General features: G+C 36.1%; 1 protein-coding gene across 3 annotated transcripts in view; it reads left to right on the top strand.

The window, feature by feature from the left end:
• Window positions 1–12369, top strand: part of LOC124633035 (inactive rhomboid protein 1) — a 159938-nt gene extending 147569 nt beyond the window's left edge. For 2 of the 3 annotated variants that reach the window (XM_047168122.1, XM_047168124.1), the window contains exons 5-11: window positions 630–794; window positions 3992–4205; window positions 6420–6626; window positions 7495–7583; window positions 7846–8101; window positions 8309–8563; window positions 8666–12369. In XM_047168122.1, the coding sequence (XP_047024078.1) occupies window positions 630–794; window positions 3992–4205; window positions 6420–6626; window positions 7495–7583; window positions 7846–8101; window positions 8309–8563; window positions 8666–9097 (1618 nt within the window). In that variant the 3' untranslated portion in view covers window positions 9098–12369. Of the gene's footprint in view, window positions 1–629; window positions 795–3991; window positions 4206–6419; window positions 6627–6999; window positions 7021–7494; window positions 7584–7845; window positions 8102–8308; window positions 8564–8665 lie in introns of all 3 variants that reach the window. The other variant, XM_047168123.1, reaches the window with a different exon arrangement.
• The last annotated feature ends 6054 nt before the right edge of the window (window positions 12370–18423 follow it).

Here is an 18423-nt window from a genome sequence, read left to right as displayed (position 1 = left end):
TTGAGTTTATCCGGGACAAACATACAGACAAACAGACATACAGACAAAAATTCAAAAACTACATATTTGGGTTCAGAATCGAGAAAGAAGAAGAAGAAAGTATTCTTTTAAAAAAATATTCAATGTACAGTTTTGACTTTCCTATCATTTTATTATATGTATAGATTATGAAACGCTTATTATCACTCATTATTTGCTGGTAAATTGTAAGGTCGACATGAGAACTTTTTTCTGAGGTTTGTAAAATGAGACTCAAATTAATTTAACGGCTCTTTGTTTTTTATTTGGATTTTGAAATAAAAATTGTTTTTATCACGCAGCAGTTTTCTCCAAATACATTTTTTTGTAGGAAAACTTGTACTGGTCTAATTTGAGGTCATCGGTGGGGTGGTTTTGAGATTTATGGCCAAAAATAAGCCAAATACAACATTGGTCAATACGAACATCATTTGAATGAACCTTGACACATTGCAGTACTCAGACATGTATATACCTATCAAAATTGGTATTATCAGAATAGGTGAAAAAGTACCCGAGTCTTTATCCCCTATATATACGCGAATTTCAAGTGTGTCATACTGTTATTAAACATATATCTATTTGTCTAATAATAATGCTTTTAATTCCAGGGCAAGATCCCCACTGGGGTCAAGCAGCGTGGAGTACCGGAGACCGGAGCGGAGCGTGTCGTGGGGGGCTGGGGGAGCTCGCATCCACACACCGATGCTGGAACCTTTAGCCGACAACTCTAACAGGAGGCAGTTCGGCATGGGCGTTGTTGGTAGATTCTTTAGGTAAGGAATTAAGAACATCATTTGTTTTGGAAGTGGGGCGGGGTCTTCACAGCTGCTAAAGAAGCTGCGAATGGAAGGAGAAGTGAAGAGAAGGTCGTTCCATTACGTGACCCCATCACTAAAACTCAAGCAGCGTGGAGTGCCGGAGATCAGAGCGGATATCATGTCGTGGGGGACAGGACCAATGCTGGAACCTTTAGCCGACAACTCTAACAGGAGGCAGTTCGGCATGGGCGTTGTTGGTAGATTCTTTAGGTAAGGATATAGCTGTTGAGACGTTCATTTGTTTTTAAAGTGGGGCAAAACCAGATTAAAGCAGTTGTGAAGAGAAGGTGGTATCTCGACGTGGTACAATCAACGGAGACTTCAAAACTGAAGTGCTTAATATTCTAGAGTAGAGAGAAACCGTTCTTCTAGAGTGAGTTGAAAATGACGACGAACAAAATCTTTGAAGATTTTTTTCTGACATCAGCTATACATTAATTACATCACTTGGCAAGTCTTTTCAGTTTTAATATCAAATTGTTCCGAGAATTTTCTGCGAAACCCAAACGTTTACATCGAAATAACTTTCTCCGAACATTTTTGTAACACGAGTCTGGGATTAGGTGGGAAATAAGGGAGATTTATGTAAGGCACAGATAGGTTTGCTCAACCGTGCTGGCAAATTGAGGACAATCCCTAGGTTTGCTACGGAGGGATCCGTTTAATATAGTGTTGATCCGTCGAGCCCAAATCAGCTGGGATACGTTCTCTAATAAATGCCATAAATTATGAAGGATGAAATCTCGCAAAAAAGATCGGTCATTGCTCTTTTGAAGGAAAAAGTAATTCCATGAATTTGATAAGTACGTTGATATTATCCTGTATCCAAATATAATGTGTGAAAAATAAAGAAGCCGAATTTTCGGAAATCCCGTCAATAAACACTTGTCAAGTTTCCTTCCTTGAAGCTTTAATGTTATTTTTCTGTAAAGCCAGATAAGTTATTTCGGTGAAAGCTATCCGTAAACAAAGACGTACAAAGAATTCCCTTTTTTTTACATATGCAAATACTATTATTGTTTAGAATTTTTAACAAAATCAAGTGAACACCCATACTTTCAAATTATCTTACCTTAGCAACATAGCACCCTTCACAACCAAACGAAACGTGAAACCAACTCTTAATACATACCGAAAAAGTTGGAAAACGCTTCGTTTTTAAGCCTTTTTGGAGTGAAACTGTGGGTAAAACAAAGAACGTAAGTATAGCAGTTGTTCAGAGAATTATTTCCACGCGGTCGACGACCGCTATCGACCCATCGCGTAATTATTAAAGAGTTCCCACAGAGGGGCGCGCTCTAGCCGTTTTTATTTTGTTAGCCCCACCGAGCTGTGTTGTGTTTCTAGAAAATTGACCTGGCCTTCTCTTTTTAGTAAACGTGTATATGTTAAAGTTTTAAACTTGTAGCTAGAATTCTTGGCAGAATTTCGTGGTATTTTATTGGTAGAAACGAAATGTTTTTACATTTTTGGCAGATAAGTAAATCAACAGGCATCTTGGAAATGTATTTGTCGCAGGGATATGATAAAAACGGGGATTTGATCAATTCCCTAAGGCATTTGATCAAATCACGGAGGATGTTAAAATAACAACACGATTTTATCTTTTCCCTAAACAAATCTAGTGAATTGAACAAATCCCTAAATTGGTTCAGTACGAAAAGTTGCATTGGTACTTGCCTGACTTGGGATCGAACCCGTGCCCTTATACTTGAGGTTGGTCCTTTACCCACTAAGCCATCACGACTTACACTTATTTATGACTTTCAAAATAATGAAATTATTTAATACTTCCAATTTATGGGTATAATATGAATTATTTCAATAAAATCACTATGGCTATATCTTCAAATTTTGAATACTACATTATACGTAATGGTATACTTTAGAATACCTCTAATAATAGATGTTCCGAAATGGTAACTACAAATGCCTCTACTCAAATGTAGTAATTTCTAAAATATAATTAATAGTTCCTTTAAAATAACATACATTTAACCAGGTCAAGTTTTTTGAATACGTCCTTGAGGGAGACCTGTCTTTGACCTACTTTGGGATATTTATTTACTAGTTTGGTGTAATCGAACAATGATGACGGTATCAAAATACTTGGTCATTAAATTTTAATTTGACTAAATTAAGTTGTTTTGTGTAGAAATTACGTTTTTTATAATATAATAACATAGTAGTAATTAGTCTGTAATTTAGATAAATAAAAAGGTCATCACAGCTAATAAACCAATCTCAGCCATATTTTGGATGCATAAAAAGTTTCAATTGAATTATCTACAACAATATTTAGCCAATTGATACGAGGAATTTAATATAATACGAGCAAATTATACTAGTTATATTCACAAATAATAAGTATAAATTCGATTTACTTTAATATAAAGAAAACCTAAGAACAAAATAATGCATCTTACTTAAAGTAACAAAGAAAGATTAAAAAAATACCCCAGCAACTGCACGGCAACGTTCTTGTTCATAACTCACCTGAGCCTCGCATACATCATGGTGTTTACGCGACTCCCACTTAAAACTCGCTGTAATGGCTTTTTGAATTAATACCCGTAGATATGACATTAATTTATGGTAAAATGTCCTTAGTTATGCCAGGTTTTTGCTCTGTGTAACTTTGTTTTTTATTTGTCGTATTTGGTTTATTTATACCTTGCATTTTAAATTGGAATTTATGTTTTAGTTACTTGAATACATAATTATATTATTAGAAACTCGATACTAACTCGAATCTATTGATAGTTTGTTTTATTGATAGACGTTCGCATCTCTAATCTTTTAACTTAAACAAGGACTGGTTTTCTAAATTGAAACAAAAAATTGATAAAATTGAAATGATACAAGAAGCCTACATGTCCTTATTCTATATTTTTTCGCCTACGTACTAATCTATTCTATGTTATATGCCTTCATTATTTTTCGTCAAACCACCTCATTTATTTTCAATCACCTAAAATAGTGTCATTGAAACAAGAACAATATATAATATAATCAACAGTTGATCGAGTATACCACCACTTACGGCTATGATAATAAGATGATACCTTTTCATTACAGTCTAGCAAACTTATTATTTATTTAGTACACGATAGAACATAATCCAAGATGATGATGATTATCTCCTCTTCCAGGCGTTCGCTCCGCAAGTCGGTGGCACACCAAGAGGAGGTGGCTCGCCAGCTCGACGAGCTGACGGACTACCGGCCCTACTTCACGTGGTGGGTCAGCACGGTACAGACCCTGGTGCTGCTACTGTCTCTACTCTGCTACGGGTTTGGACCTGTTGGCTTCGGGAGGCACACCCACTCCGGACAGGTTCTGGTAAAGAGCTTGAGTTTACAACAGGTGGGTTGGAGTTTTCGTTTGTTTCTGTAGATTTTGGAAAAAAATTTAGTGGCTATTTCTAGCTATGTTATAAGCATGCTCTGAGATTCTGTATAGAGGTAGATTGATGTAAAATTATTCGCTTTACCAGTGATTTAAATGTAGGACTTAATTAAAGCTAAGCCAAGGCTCTGTTATGTGTAAAACGAAAAATCTAAAACATTACATTCTTAAGAAATTTTCAATTGTGTATATCTAAGTATTATCTACACGGTATTATACGAATATTGGTTACTTTTTCTATTAATAGTGTTAAAATGATATATTCAAACAGAGGATGACGAATGTATTATATAAATATAAAAATCAGATCTTTATTCAGCAAAACAGTTACCGTTTTCCAAAAGTCAGTTTTCTTTCTCATTTTTTCCCATGATAAGCCTTGGTACATTTACAGTTTCCATCACATTGCATATTGATTGCCTACTTTATTCACACTTGAATAAGTAATTTTATGTGACGACGCATATAAAACCTTTTTTCAGGGTCTGCGTTCAAAATCGTGAAATGTTTATGGTCTTTCATAGCGTTATGATAGTCCCGAGTGATTTTTAGAGTTTACACATCGTGTGAAAAATGATTCATATTTCTTGGGTTCAACAGCCAGTCCTTTAAGATTTTAAACAGTAGCTACATACTAGGAATTTGTTTTTTTAGGATTTATTAATTTCAGTTTTTTTTTCCAAAAATAAAATTCCCTATTTCAACTTTTAACTTAAAATATACCTTCGAGTAACTCAGCTACATGTCTCATTTTCTCATACGTGCGTCTCTTTACGTCTAAATTCAGTTTCTTCGTATAATAAGACTTAGCATAACAAGTTTGAACGAGGCGAAGCTTTTAGACAAAACACGTTCCCTCCGGATTTAATGTCTGAGTTGAACGATGCACAATATTTACTCAAGGGATTGGGTTATCTTACTTTTCTTTTAGATTTTTGAGCAGCACACCTATTTTAGGAATCGTGAATTTGAACAATTTTATTTCTTTATAGATAGAAGTCTAATGGTAAATAGGTTTACTTACGTAATTGTGTGGGAGAATTTTACATTATTTAAAAGGCTTGTTAGCTCAAATAATTGCAAATTCTTTTGTGCACAGCATTTATCGTTTTCGTGAAAAACATCAGCTAAAAGCGTGTCCTTTTGTCTTTTTTGGCAAGAATCCAAATTGGATGGCAAAAAACACAAAAAAGCCATGCGTTTTTATTTTTATCACGAACTCGATATGAAATTAACAATTAGCAAGTAGCAACCACAAAGGGTTGGCATTCATTGTGACGTAAGGGAAAGCGGCACAAAGTAAGAGTATTAGCGAGCCTCGAATGTAGGTCACATGTCTTTGTGAGCCGCCCCTTTTGTCTGCTTTTTGCTGCTTACTGCAGTCTTTCACGATGCTATCTTTTAGCGACGAGTGACCGCAAAAGGTCCGTCCATGTAATTCCTTGATTGTTCCTTTTTGGAATTTATTTTTGTTAATTGTATTTGCCTTTTGTTATTTATTTTACTGCAATAAAAAATATTCGTTTTAATTTTTATTTCGTTTTATTGTTGTTGAGATAGGTAGGTATTTGTTAATATAAAACTGTTTTCATTGTAAGATCCTTCAAAGAGATTAGAGAGAGCATGTCGTTTACTGAATGATTCGTTCCTATAATAACAGGCGCTACAAATGACAATAATGTTTCAATGCATTCTTTATTCTTAGCCAGATTTACATATATACCAACTTACTATGTACGCGCCAAATAAACTTGCAATAAAGGTCATTCAACCGCCCTGCCGTCAGGGGCGCATCACCTGTCCGCCATTTTGTAATAATGTCCTTCCGTCATTTCGAATTTGGAATGCGCTTGGGATAGACTACTCAACTTGTGTAGGTACTCTACTCGGAAAGTTTTACTGACTGATCATACTTTTGACCAAAGGTTTGTAATCCTTTGCGACAAGGACGCCTCTTACCACGATACACTTGTTTTGATCGTGTTACGTACACTGCCCATACATTTTTTTCGTATCGTTTTGGAATATTGGGATACATTAGTAGAAGGAGGTGAACAAACTTTATTGCACGTTTATTTGGCGCGGACTATATGTAGGTAGCAAATTCTCCTTTATATTTCCCTGAATAATTTTCCTACTAACGTAATGTAACACAAACAAATAATATTCCAGGTTGAATGGGAAGAGCCAGCTTCATTTTGGCTGGGGCCTCGGGCAGCGGACCTGATACATCTAGGAGCCAAGTTCGCGCCCTGCATGAGACGAGACGCGAGGATCGCACGAGCGATAGCTGCATCAGCTCGGAGAGAGAGGGACACGGCGTGCTGCATACGGAATGATGATTCAGGATGTGTGCAGTCTTCTAAGGCTGACTGTTCGGTGGGTATTGGTTTCTCTAAGAGTATTAACGAGCGAAGTATGTATATCAAAAGCCACATCGTAAATTGCTCCGTCCGTTATGGAGCTATGATGCTCGAACAATCAAGCATATACATACGTCCAATCTTTTTATATGAAAGGTTTAGGCTACTGTAATATAATGTAATCTGAAATTAGTCTTACTAATTTAAAGATTAGTAAGACTAATTTCTTTCGATTGTCTTGGAAATCGCCATCTGTAATAGTCCAGTTACAAGTACATAATGTACAATTACAGTTAGTTAAGTATATCGTCTGATGAAGAAAATATTTCTAGTATTATGTGTAATGTGGTCTTGTTTAACTTTGAACCTTTGCGCACGCTTACGTTTAGATAAGAGGATTAATATCAAAGGTAAGTGTCTACAAATATCCTGATAGTTCTAATAGTTTAAGAATTTGGTATGTACGGCATTTTTTAGATGTAAGTCTACGTAAAACCACATCCGTGACACGTGTAAACAAGTTCTCCTGAAACGGTTGATAAAATAATGGTCCTTTGAAAGAGACATTTGAACTAAGTTTCAATATTTGAAACTATTTTGAACAATTAATTCCTTGAACATAGGTACACGTGGAAATAACTAAGATATACTTAGAATTGAGATGGTTCAGTTGTCAACTATATCATATTGACGAAACAAAAATACTTTCAACTCCAAAATTATTAGTGAAAAAGTTATGTTACCTTTACTGCATGTGTTTGTTTGTGTGCATGTTTGTGTTAACTATAGAAACATATCTTCGCATTTCGCTCTCTTGGGTCACACCTAGTTTTGGGCGAAGCGTAAGCTTGTCAACCGTGAACTTTGTTTTGTCTACCTTTCAGAACACGATCTCGACGTGGAAGAAATGGTCCTCGGGAGAGTCGGGGCCTGGAGGTCGGATATCAGGGTCCGTTTGCGGATTAGATCCCAAGTAAGTATGAGTACATTTTTGGCTCTGTAGTGTTTAATTTCAAACCACCACTAAAGCAGAACCTTTCTGAATTATCAAAAACAAAGAATAACTTTAAATTTTCTGGATTACTGTGTTTAATTAGACTTGTTAATCAACAAAGAAATATATAAACTTTTATTAGTTACAAAGCTGTGCAGTGCTTTGATTCCATGCGTCGCAAAATTGTTTACTCCTAGGAAATTTTCCTTGACCTCTAAATAATTCTATACTTCTTGTTCAGATTCTGCGAAGCACCGCGATCGATAGCGCCGCACGAATGGCCGGACGACATTACAAAATGGCCGATCTGTCGCAAGTCGGTCCTCGACGGGTCTGCGGCCGCGGGTCGGGCAGGCCACGCCGCAGAGCACATGGCTTGCGAAGTGATAGGCCATCCTTGCTGTATAGGAGTCCACGGTCAATGCGTCATCACGACGAGAGAACACTGTGACTTCGTCAAGGGTTATTTCCATGAAGAGGCGTCATTGTGTTCACAGGTAATGACTGAGATCACATCTGCTCTTAGGATACCTAAGTATTTGAAAGTTGTCAAAAAAGTTATAGTTGGATAATTCATTTTGAGAAAAATATGGTTCAGTTCATGACATAAAAATGATTTGGAATAACTTGCAATAAAGTTGCTAAAGTCCTGCAATTTTAAGAGCACATTATTATTATTTACATTTATAAATGGTGTCTTTCAGGTATCTTGTCTTGACGATGTCTGCGGCATGCTACCATTTATGCGGCGACGTCGTCCAGACCAGCTGTACCGAGCATGGACGTCTTTATTCGTTCACGCGGGTCTGCTGCATCTAGCAGCGACGTTGGCACTGCAGTGGCTCTTCATGAGGGACCTGGAGAAGATGGCCGGGCCAGTTAGAATAGCTGTCATATATTTAGGTAGTGGGGTCGCCGGGAATATGGCGTCTGCTATATTCGAACCTTACAGGGCGGAGGTGAGTTGAAGCACCATTTATCTTGGAAATATTCGAATACCAATCTATAGGAATGACTAAGCAGTTGACAGTTTACTAATTTTCAATTTTTATATTTTCCAGGTGGGGCCAGCTGGATCTCATTTCGGTCTTCTGGCGTGTCTAATAGTAGAAGTGATAGGTGCGTGGCCTCTCCTTAGGCATCCGAAGCGGGCAATCTTAAAACTAGTCGGTATAGCCATCGCGTTATTCCTCCTGGGTCTTCTACCCTGGATAGATAACTTCGCCCACGTTTTCGGCTTCGTTTTCGGGTTCTTACTCGCGTACGCGTTGTTACCATTCATTACTTTTGGGCCTTACGAAAGGCGAAGAAAGATTGCGTTAGTTTGGGTCTGCCTGGTGTCGGCCGGTGGGATGCTGTGCGCGCTGGTCGCGTTGTTCTACGCGGCGCCGGCGTACGAGTGCGCGGCGTGCGCATACTTCACGTGCTTACCGTTCGCGCCCGACATGTGCGCGTCGCAGGACGTGCGCGTGCGGCAGCTGGACGGGGTATGACGGCGCGCGGCCCGGGCGCCCCCGCCGCCGCCGCCCCCCCGCCCCGCGCCCACGTGCGCCCGCCCCGCGCCTCCCGAGTGTCCGCGCCCCCCGCGACCCCCGCGCCGAGCCGCCGCCTAGCGCCGAGCCCACACCGTGCCGCCCATACCACACCATCTCTTGGCTCTCGCAGATTCACTGCTACAGAAACTCAATTTACATTTGAGCATCAGGGGCAAGACAATACTACTCACTGCCAGTCCAAAACAATGGCCATGCCATAAGGGGCGAATGTTTGATGTCTTGTACGTAATCTACTGTTACTTAATGGTTTAGAATGTCATGACGTGAAGAGCTCTCATAAAGATAATTAATTTACTAAAGTAAATGAAAAGTAAGTATGAATGCGATGTATTACATAATGTACTCATTCAGAGTTGAGTTTCTGTATTGAGTGTGCTGTGTCGCTACTGCCCGATATTGTACGAACGTGTCGGTATGAGTGTGCTCTACTTACTATCTAGGCGATCCTTTAAGGTTTTATAATCGTCAAACTAGACTATTATAAAGTGTATGCGAGTATATATACTTTTCATCGATTATTATTTAATTTATCGATAGAGACATATTGTTGGATATTAAGATTTGTTGTTTTGTGGACTCATGATTTGTCCCTGAATTTCGAGTGCGAACGATCGAATTTATTTTCCTAGCATATTTTTCGATGTCATGCATAGTCATACTTTTAATACTTGAATATTTAATTCTTACATGCAATGTGTTAAGTCTGATTTTGTAAAAATAATTGACATAGCGTTGTTCAGTCATGGCTGATATACTTGTGAAATAAATTCGATCCGAGTTGTATTTTAAATAAAAATAATTGTGCTAAATCCACGGATATAGAAGTAACATTGCGGACGCGACTTACTAATGTAAATATTCTGTAAAATAAACTAATATTGTTACGATCGTAAGTGAGTCGTGGTAAGGGTGGTTACGTTTCGTCGCGTGAGTCTTACGGGAGCTTCGTTACGTCACATTGTATATTATTAAGCCTGTATCTATGTACACAACCTTTACGTATGTACACAGATCTTATAATAATAACATTTCGCACACAGTACCATTTAAACAAAACAATAGCATATTCTAATATTTCCTCTCCGCTAATGTGACCTAACGCGGTCCCGTAACAGTGTCAAAATATACATAATTTAGTATATTACTAAATAATGTAAATATAACGTTAACAAACATATTTTTCATCTATTAAGTTCACCGTATATGAACGAATTCAGTCTATGTGTAAGTATTCTAATGGATTTTTGATTTTGTCAATTTATATAGCTGTATCAAGTCTGCGTAGATTTACATTTATTTTATATAATATGCTAGTGAATATATAATATCGTTTATATTTAGGAGTATTTATTTTACTACTGGCAGGTTGTAGGAGACGTTATCGTTCACTATCATTCATACTTTATGTACATGTTTTATTACGAATTTACATTTAATACTAGTCACTACGTGAATTATAATATTTTTTAGTTAAAAAAGGTACATGTAAATATATAAATTTAATCAAGCGAAAGTGGTGATCATTGTAATAAAACAGTTATTTTGCTAAGGAATGTTAATCGAGACTGCGTGTGTGAATGTGACAATTTTATACAACTGGCACGAACTATAGGTAGGACCTACTACTTAGAACATTATAATGTTTTAACTCTTAAATTGCGCACATAGTTTAGTTATATGAATGTTTCCGTTTCGGGGCAGTTAAGTGGCCAACTCATAAAGATACTTGACCCAGTGACAATTGCAATAAGCACTTATTACCTCTATTCCTTGTTACCGTTTTAAAGCGGTAATCATAGGCCTCAGAAATTTTAAAGGAAACTTTATCTCTCGAAAAATAACAAAAACTTACATTACTATTTACGAGAAATCATAAAGCTGCGTATTCACTAGAAGACAGTTTGGTCAGTCAAGTTATCGGACTATGTTACGTGTTAGAAGTCTATGATAAAGCAAGTCAGTAACACTATGTTTTGCGACAAGTGATGAGCGATATCGGTCTTGTAACGAATAGGGATCTTTATTTATCTTTGTGGTAAATCTTCAGTTTCAAAAGTTGGTAAATCTCCGCTTTGATTTTGTGATAAGCTGTTGTTGATCTATTCAATTACGATATCAAAAACTAAAGAGAGATAAATGATCAAAATTGGAGTAAATTCGTAATATACCTATGCACAAAGTTTCTATTTAATAGCGCTTACTTTTTCAGCACAAATTGAAAAACGAGACATTGGAAAAAGTCTGAAATCATAAGATATTTTCTTAATTAAAATTATTCTGTTAAGCACAATTATTTTTTCTGTGTAAAATTACTATTGTACTAGTTATGTAGTCACTTGTTTACTTCTTATGAATTAATTATAAATTTAGTCTGTAACGTGTTGGTTTACAGGGAAGTGGACTTTATGATAAATTGTTTCTTACGTAACAAAAAGTAGAAAAATCAATACAAAAAGGCGTAGAAGACAAATATCATAAGGTTCACTTTACTGTGACATATATTTTGCTCAGAAGTCTCCAATAAATGTGCAAAAAGCAATAAACACATGAGATGGTTGAAATTGAACTAACGTGTGCAAATTGGAAGAATCAAAAATGTCTAATTTGATTTTGAAAAGTGATTTTATTTGTTAAAATCACTGTTATGCACGTCATGATCTAGTGATTTTAATACAATAAAGAATATTTTTATACACAATTGAATACTATGAATGGTTTTAATATAATATAAATATAATATTACAAACTGTTTGATCTTTCTCATAACATCATTTCAAGCTTTGACACAGCTATGAAAGAATGCACATTTTCTCATCTATCCACTCTTTCTGAAAATAAACATAACTTTCGTAGTCAGGAACAAAGATATGACCGCGTTACGTAATCTTACGTAACACAGTATAAACAGAACCGTTGTAGTAACGTTTACTTAAAGGGGACATTTTTACATCGTATCTATAATTTGTAATATCGTGTTTGAATGTGTGTGTGAATATCTCGATTACTTTCTTAAAAAAAAACAGTGGACGTTATCTTAAAGTGCCCTTGTGCCCGGCGGCCCGGCGGACTTTACTCAGAATAAGACAAACTTACATACATAATTGTACATTGTGAACATACACCTAATTATTACTTGTAACGTTAAGGATGGTAAAGTAATCTTATTGTAAACTAGTATTAATCGAACAAGAAACCTTATTATCATAATATTGATGTGTTTTATTTATAACGATGGAATTTTCCTGATTGGTTAGAATTTTACATGGATCCTAAGAGATATATTCGATGTACTATGAAAACATCAGACATAATTTCATGAAAAGTAATTAATGTCAAGGCCAACAATTTATAACACAGTAACATCTCGTTTTTGGCGATATAAGAATAAATTACGGAATATTATTATACGAATTTACGTGATTGGACCGGCACAATCATATCTTCTTAAAACTCTGGAAAAAATTGTAGCACGAAAACGCAAACTGACAACGTATTGCTGTACCTCAAATTTTATTATACGATAAAGTATTGCCAACACACAAATAACTTATAAATCTCACTTGGAAACATTGAGTTATTATGGGAGCAGGTGTCAACTTCTTCTCCAGATACTTAACTTTATTTTAATGAGACACGCTTCAGGCGTTTTTGGGTGCATCTCACAGGCAGGGGTGAAACCGCAGATCGAAAAGACACATTGTTATAGTCAGAAAGACACATTGTTATAGTTGCAACTACTTATTGTCAATTATGGTTTTTACTCTGCCCAAGCAGTTTTACGATTTAACTTATTACTGAAGACCCGCGCAAATAAATTTGAAAATATAACAAATCGTTGTTATGAGAACATTGCTAATGCGTGGTTTGTAAAATACCTATTAAGTAAATGAAATAAGATTATTTTTCATTTGTATTGTAGTTTGTGGTAGTATTTCTATGCTCTCGAAGGAATTAATGGATATTATTAGATTGGAATACCTCGTTGTTATACTGTCTTGTGTGTCTAGTAGTCACAAAACGAGACTGCTGTGCTCAAGGTCTCGTGTTAGATATCCAGCTCGGGCTAAGACGCATTGTAGGTTTTAGAAAAACAAGTAAAGCCGGAGTCCCTTAATGGTACTCATTAGCAGACGTTTTTTAATTCCACTCAGAAGTCGTTAAGTGGATTTGAGAATACGTGATTAAACCTGCAGCTCACTCCATAAGAAGAAGAGGATTGGTATGCCATCAACAATCAAACATGTAAATCATCAGTTTTGATATCATCTGGTACCTTATTAATTTGATCAAGCTTCCATAAGAATGATGAAAAGTCGAATTATATTATGTTTAGGTAGATAAGTATCTTCACATCTCCTAGCTATAAGTTGGTCTACCTACTACTGTGATGTTTTAGATAAAGGCTCGAGATTCCGATAAAATAATACACATGTAATGCTGAGTCCACATATTATTCAAAATCTAGAGTTTATCTTTGCTTGGAGACACGGCACGTGTTAATTGTCGTAAATAAATTCAATGATAAGTGTTCAGGGAATAATCTGAAGAAATATATGTTTACAAGTGCATTAGGAATAACCAATTTTGAGCACGATGTTGTTACATGTCGACCATCCGGTTTAATCAAAACAGCCACTTTGAAGGCTGCTTAGATACGATTTTAGGTAGTTAAGCAATACAAGATACAAGAATTAAAGAACTGACATAAATAACGCAGCCTTAATATACGAAGGACTTAAAACGGAACATGGGTGGGTTTTAGTCAGACCTATCCACTGCAGAAAAAAGTGGTAACATCCCTTTTCACTTATATAGCAGCAGGTAATACCAATTTTTATTTGTACCAACAATAACATTAAACTGCAAACAATATTGGAATATAACTACCCAGTCAGAAAAATGTACAGCTCATACAATTTCACATTGATGGCAATTATGATGGTCCATCAACATCGACTTTTGTATGTGAAGTAAAACATTGTACGTAAAGTAACAAAGTAAAATACTAACAAAGTCAATATCTATATAGGTTTGTCGTGCCAAATTGATGCGTAACAAATATTCACGGTCATTTGGCAGATTGTCTTTACTCTTATGGTATAAATATTTAAGAAACGATTTTTTAAAGTTGTCATAACCGTTAGTAAAAAATCAATGTGGTGTCGCCAAATTTTTGTCACCACGCAACATTGTGTTGCTACGCAGAAACTATTTTGAAATGCCGAATGTAGCCAAATGAACCATTTACTTTTTAGAAAAGTCTTCATATTTACAAGAGTTTCCAGTGCCTTTTTTTTTGTTGTCGCTGAGCTAAAAATGCTATTCCGCATCCCCTTCCCGTCGGGGGACGGGAGAAGGGTATGTGGGACTCCCCGGTAGAATCGTTTCCGGTATACCCACTAAAAAGGCCCAGAGGCAATCCGACGTCTGGGAATCTATGGCGTCCAGTCCCCCACCGGCAAAAGAGTTTCCAGTGCCTAAGTCAATATCTAAGAGAAGAGGGACCTCAAAAACAAAAGCACTATAGACTATAGTCTATGGAAAATAACTCATCTCTTCTAGCCTACTAGGGATCTATATCCAAAAACAATAACATAAACATATCTATACTAATATTATAAAGAGGAAAACTTTGTTTGTTTGTTTGTTTGGTTATAATGAATAGGCTCAAAAGCTACTGGACCGTTTTGAAAAATTCTTTCACCATTCCAAAGCTACATTATCCACGAGTAACATATTTTATCCCGGTACGGGCAGCAGTTACCACGGGACGCGGGTGAAACCGCGGAAAAACGGCTATTATTAACATAAAAACAAAACACTTTTCAATGACGACGCATCAGCTCATATCTGATCTCAAACCACTTGATGATAATCTTATAGAATATGGCTTCAAGACTGTACTCAATTTAAGTAAAGCTTGTACTTAAGAAGGCTCTGATAGCGACTGGGACACGCGTGCCGATAATATTAGTGACAGGTGATAAAATTAAGAGAAAAAAAAAATGAATTCGCGGAATTGAATGAAATTCAAAATTTCAATCGTTTTTTCCCTTTCAAATTATATCGTTTTCGGTTTTTCCATTGAATATGTTACATGAAGTGTTAAGAACTTTGTTAAGTCAGTAAATTAAATTAGCTTCACTTTGAACAAAACTTAAAAAGAAACCGAAACTGACGGATAAAGTTTTGATTCTCTTATTTTTAAAACTTTCAACCCCAAAATTATTGGCAAAGACTAGATAGGTGATTTTTTTACTCCGATTCATCTAAAAAGTTGTAAAATATTTTCTTTCTTGTCTTCTTTCTTTATTATGTGTACAAAAATTGAAAATAAAGTTAAATCGAAGATTACTGCCAAGATTAATCTGTGTAGACATAACAGAACATCTTATCAAAAGGCATCATGCCTGGCAGCTGCGTTATATCTTAGGTCGCCATGCGAATTTGGAAAAACTGTTTACGTCACACTTTTTTCCTACTTGAAGTTAACCACTTTATACTAGTTTTCACACCGGATGTAGGATTAAGCATGAATATGCAAAATTATAGTCTTTATACTTACAGCATTAAACCAACTGGAGCCGCCATGAGGACGAATCTCTATGCAAAAAATTCAGCTAATTTACAGGCGAAAGGCGAGGTAACGGAGAAAATAGTGATAGCACGCTTATGTTTCATTTTTTTTAAACGCTCATGTTTTTTCGATTACATAGTTACTCACGCATAACACAATTCAAAATTAACACAAGCATAATATTAATGCACACTTGTAAAGACATATCAGTAGCGCTTTTGTTGCTTGTTCCGAGATAGCAGAACAGGAAGGCATGGCGTCTCCGGTTGATTAAACTCTCTAAGCCTATTTACATTACAAAATGTATGTCGAAAACGGGACAGGCATCGTTCCCAAGATTATTATCAAACTGATAATAACAGTGTCAAATGTCAGATACAATAAGACTGTAAGATAATAATATAACATTATCTTTATTCATCTTACGCAAAACAAGATTTTGGGAGTAAGGTGAATAGGCATTTGCTAATATTGATGCCCTTCCTCTGATAATACAGACATATCTATGATAAGATATACAAATATCAAATGATAAGACAAGCTTTTCCGTTGCAATGGAAGTAACATGTATAATCTGCATGACATTGTACTAAATTGACAATTTCTTCTTAAAATAACACTTTTGCTAAATCGCTTTGGCGGCACGGATAGAGCTATGTGGGGTATTAAAAGTTGGTATCAAAGAATAATATTCCGAGTCTAGTTGCCAGAAAACTCACTGACATCATCTATATCATCGTAATCAGCCTTTTGCTGTCCCCTATTGACCATAGGCCTAACCGATAAGCTCAACCATAAACTGCCCGTTACCTTCTTAAAATTTATCGGTCCGTAATGCAGCAAAATGTCTTAATACTACGCTTGTCCAAATGCCCACTTCCATTTCAGTGTGTTAATTCTACGAGGGAAGTCAGAGACATCAATTCTTTGACGGACGACTTCGTTCCTTATTACATTATGTACAAAATTATACTTAGTACCACCGTCCAGCAGCGGCTTCACCAGCTTCCCGTGAAAACTGTGCGCTCCCAGGTAAAAGTACTTCCTAGAGACTACCCTTGGTGCTCGTTAAACAAGCTATCTACTATTCGAGGAACATTTAAAATAGACCATTAGTTCCTGATATCAGCTATTCAAGCAAAGAAACCGACCAGCCCTTCAATTTCAAAAGAAGAAAACAATAGGTAAAGATTAAGAAGCTACCTAAAAACCTTCAAGACTCGAAAAATTTCCACCAAAAACACTACAAATACTTACCCCACAGGAACAGCGCTCTTGAGCCACTCTCCAATTTGAATCTGATATGATCTCAATCTGACAAGGGACTTACTGACACGAGTTGATGGCTGACGTCTTTCTTCTAGATAGCCGAGCACTCAAAAAAATTGGCTACATGATGTATGACGCAAGTTAAGAGACGTGCCTTGAAAAATTTATCTTAATTTGCCACGTAGCGTATCGAAAAAACCGGTATGTTAGAGAATATTTCACGTGTTTGTGAAATAGTGTGATAAAAATGTTTTGTATGTCTCCTGCTTTTGAGGAAATACATCTGTTTCTAAGTTAGGAACTACTTGGTATTTTGGTTTATATGTATATCAATACTATTTAATTTTATAAATATGTATATTGCTCCGGTAACTGGGTTGAGAAGGTCCCGCCTTGTAAAACTCTGATGTTCAGCGGCATCGCGTGAGATTGGAAGCCGACCACAACGCAGTTGGGAAAAAGGCTAGGCAGATGAATATTGAGAACAAAATGACTTATCTGTTCTTACTACGTGGCTGCGATGCATTCCTTTAATATACTATACAAACCTTATAGATAAAGCAGTATAGTAAATTACGCTACGTTCACACGGGCCATACGGTTTAGTCACAATAATATGATTTATTATGTACGAAAGTTCACACGTCCATTGTAATTAATCAGTATCCTGCAAAAATCTGAGCCATCTTTGAAATATATTGATATGATATCCCGTGTGAACATCATAGACTTACGTTTATCATTCTTCATTTATTGTGAATTATGAAGGTCAAAAAATATTTTAAACGACGATTTAATTATAAGAAACATTTTACACAGCCGACTGGAAGCCGACCCCAACATAGTTGGGAAAATGGCTCGGAGGATGATGAGGATAAAACATTTTACACAGTCTTAAATACGATATACTTAAACATGATTTTTCTTCTTACAAACACGGAATAACTTACAAACATGGCTATTCATAGTCCATTTACTTAATAACGTAAGCTGAGATAATTCCAATGAACTCTTGATCAAAGTAAATATAACTTTTCTTAGAACTAGCTCCTTTATAAGGACAAAATATGTACGTATACACTTTCTTGACAAATATGTATTTTCCTGTATATATGTTACGGGTAATGCAAGAAGGTGGAGTAAACCTAGGTTTACCCGGGTTGACTTAGTATTACCCAAGCTTCTTGGGTAATGTCCGAATAATAAGTAAAATAAATTTTAATTCGGGGTTTACCCATGCTCACCTAGGTCTACCCAACTCTGACTGGGTAATGTTAAAAATTTGTCTAATTAATTAGTGAAATGAAAATTCAAGGTCATTTTAAACATTTATTATTTAAAAAACATACCAAGGCAATCGTAATTGCTTGAAGAGCATGAACTTAATAACTTTAATAGAAAAAAAACTAATAACGGT

Source organism: Helicoverpa zea, chromosome 9 (genome assembly GCF_022581195.2).
Source record: "Helicoverpa zea isolate HzStark_Cry1AcR chromosome 9, ilHelZeax1.1, whole genome shotgun sequence".
Classification (NCBI taxonomy): domain Eukaryota; kingdom Metazoa; phylum Arthropoda; class Insecta; order Lepidoptera; family Noctuidae; genus Helicoverpa; species Helicoverpa zea.
The sequence above is the reverse complement of the archived record's forward strand: the minus strand, read 5'-3'. Positions and strand labels throughout refer to the sequence as shown.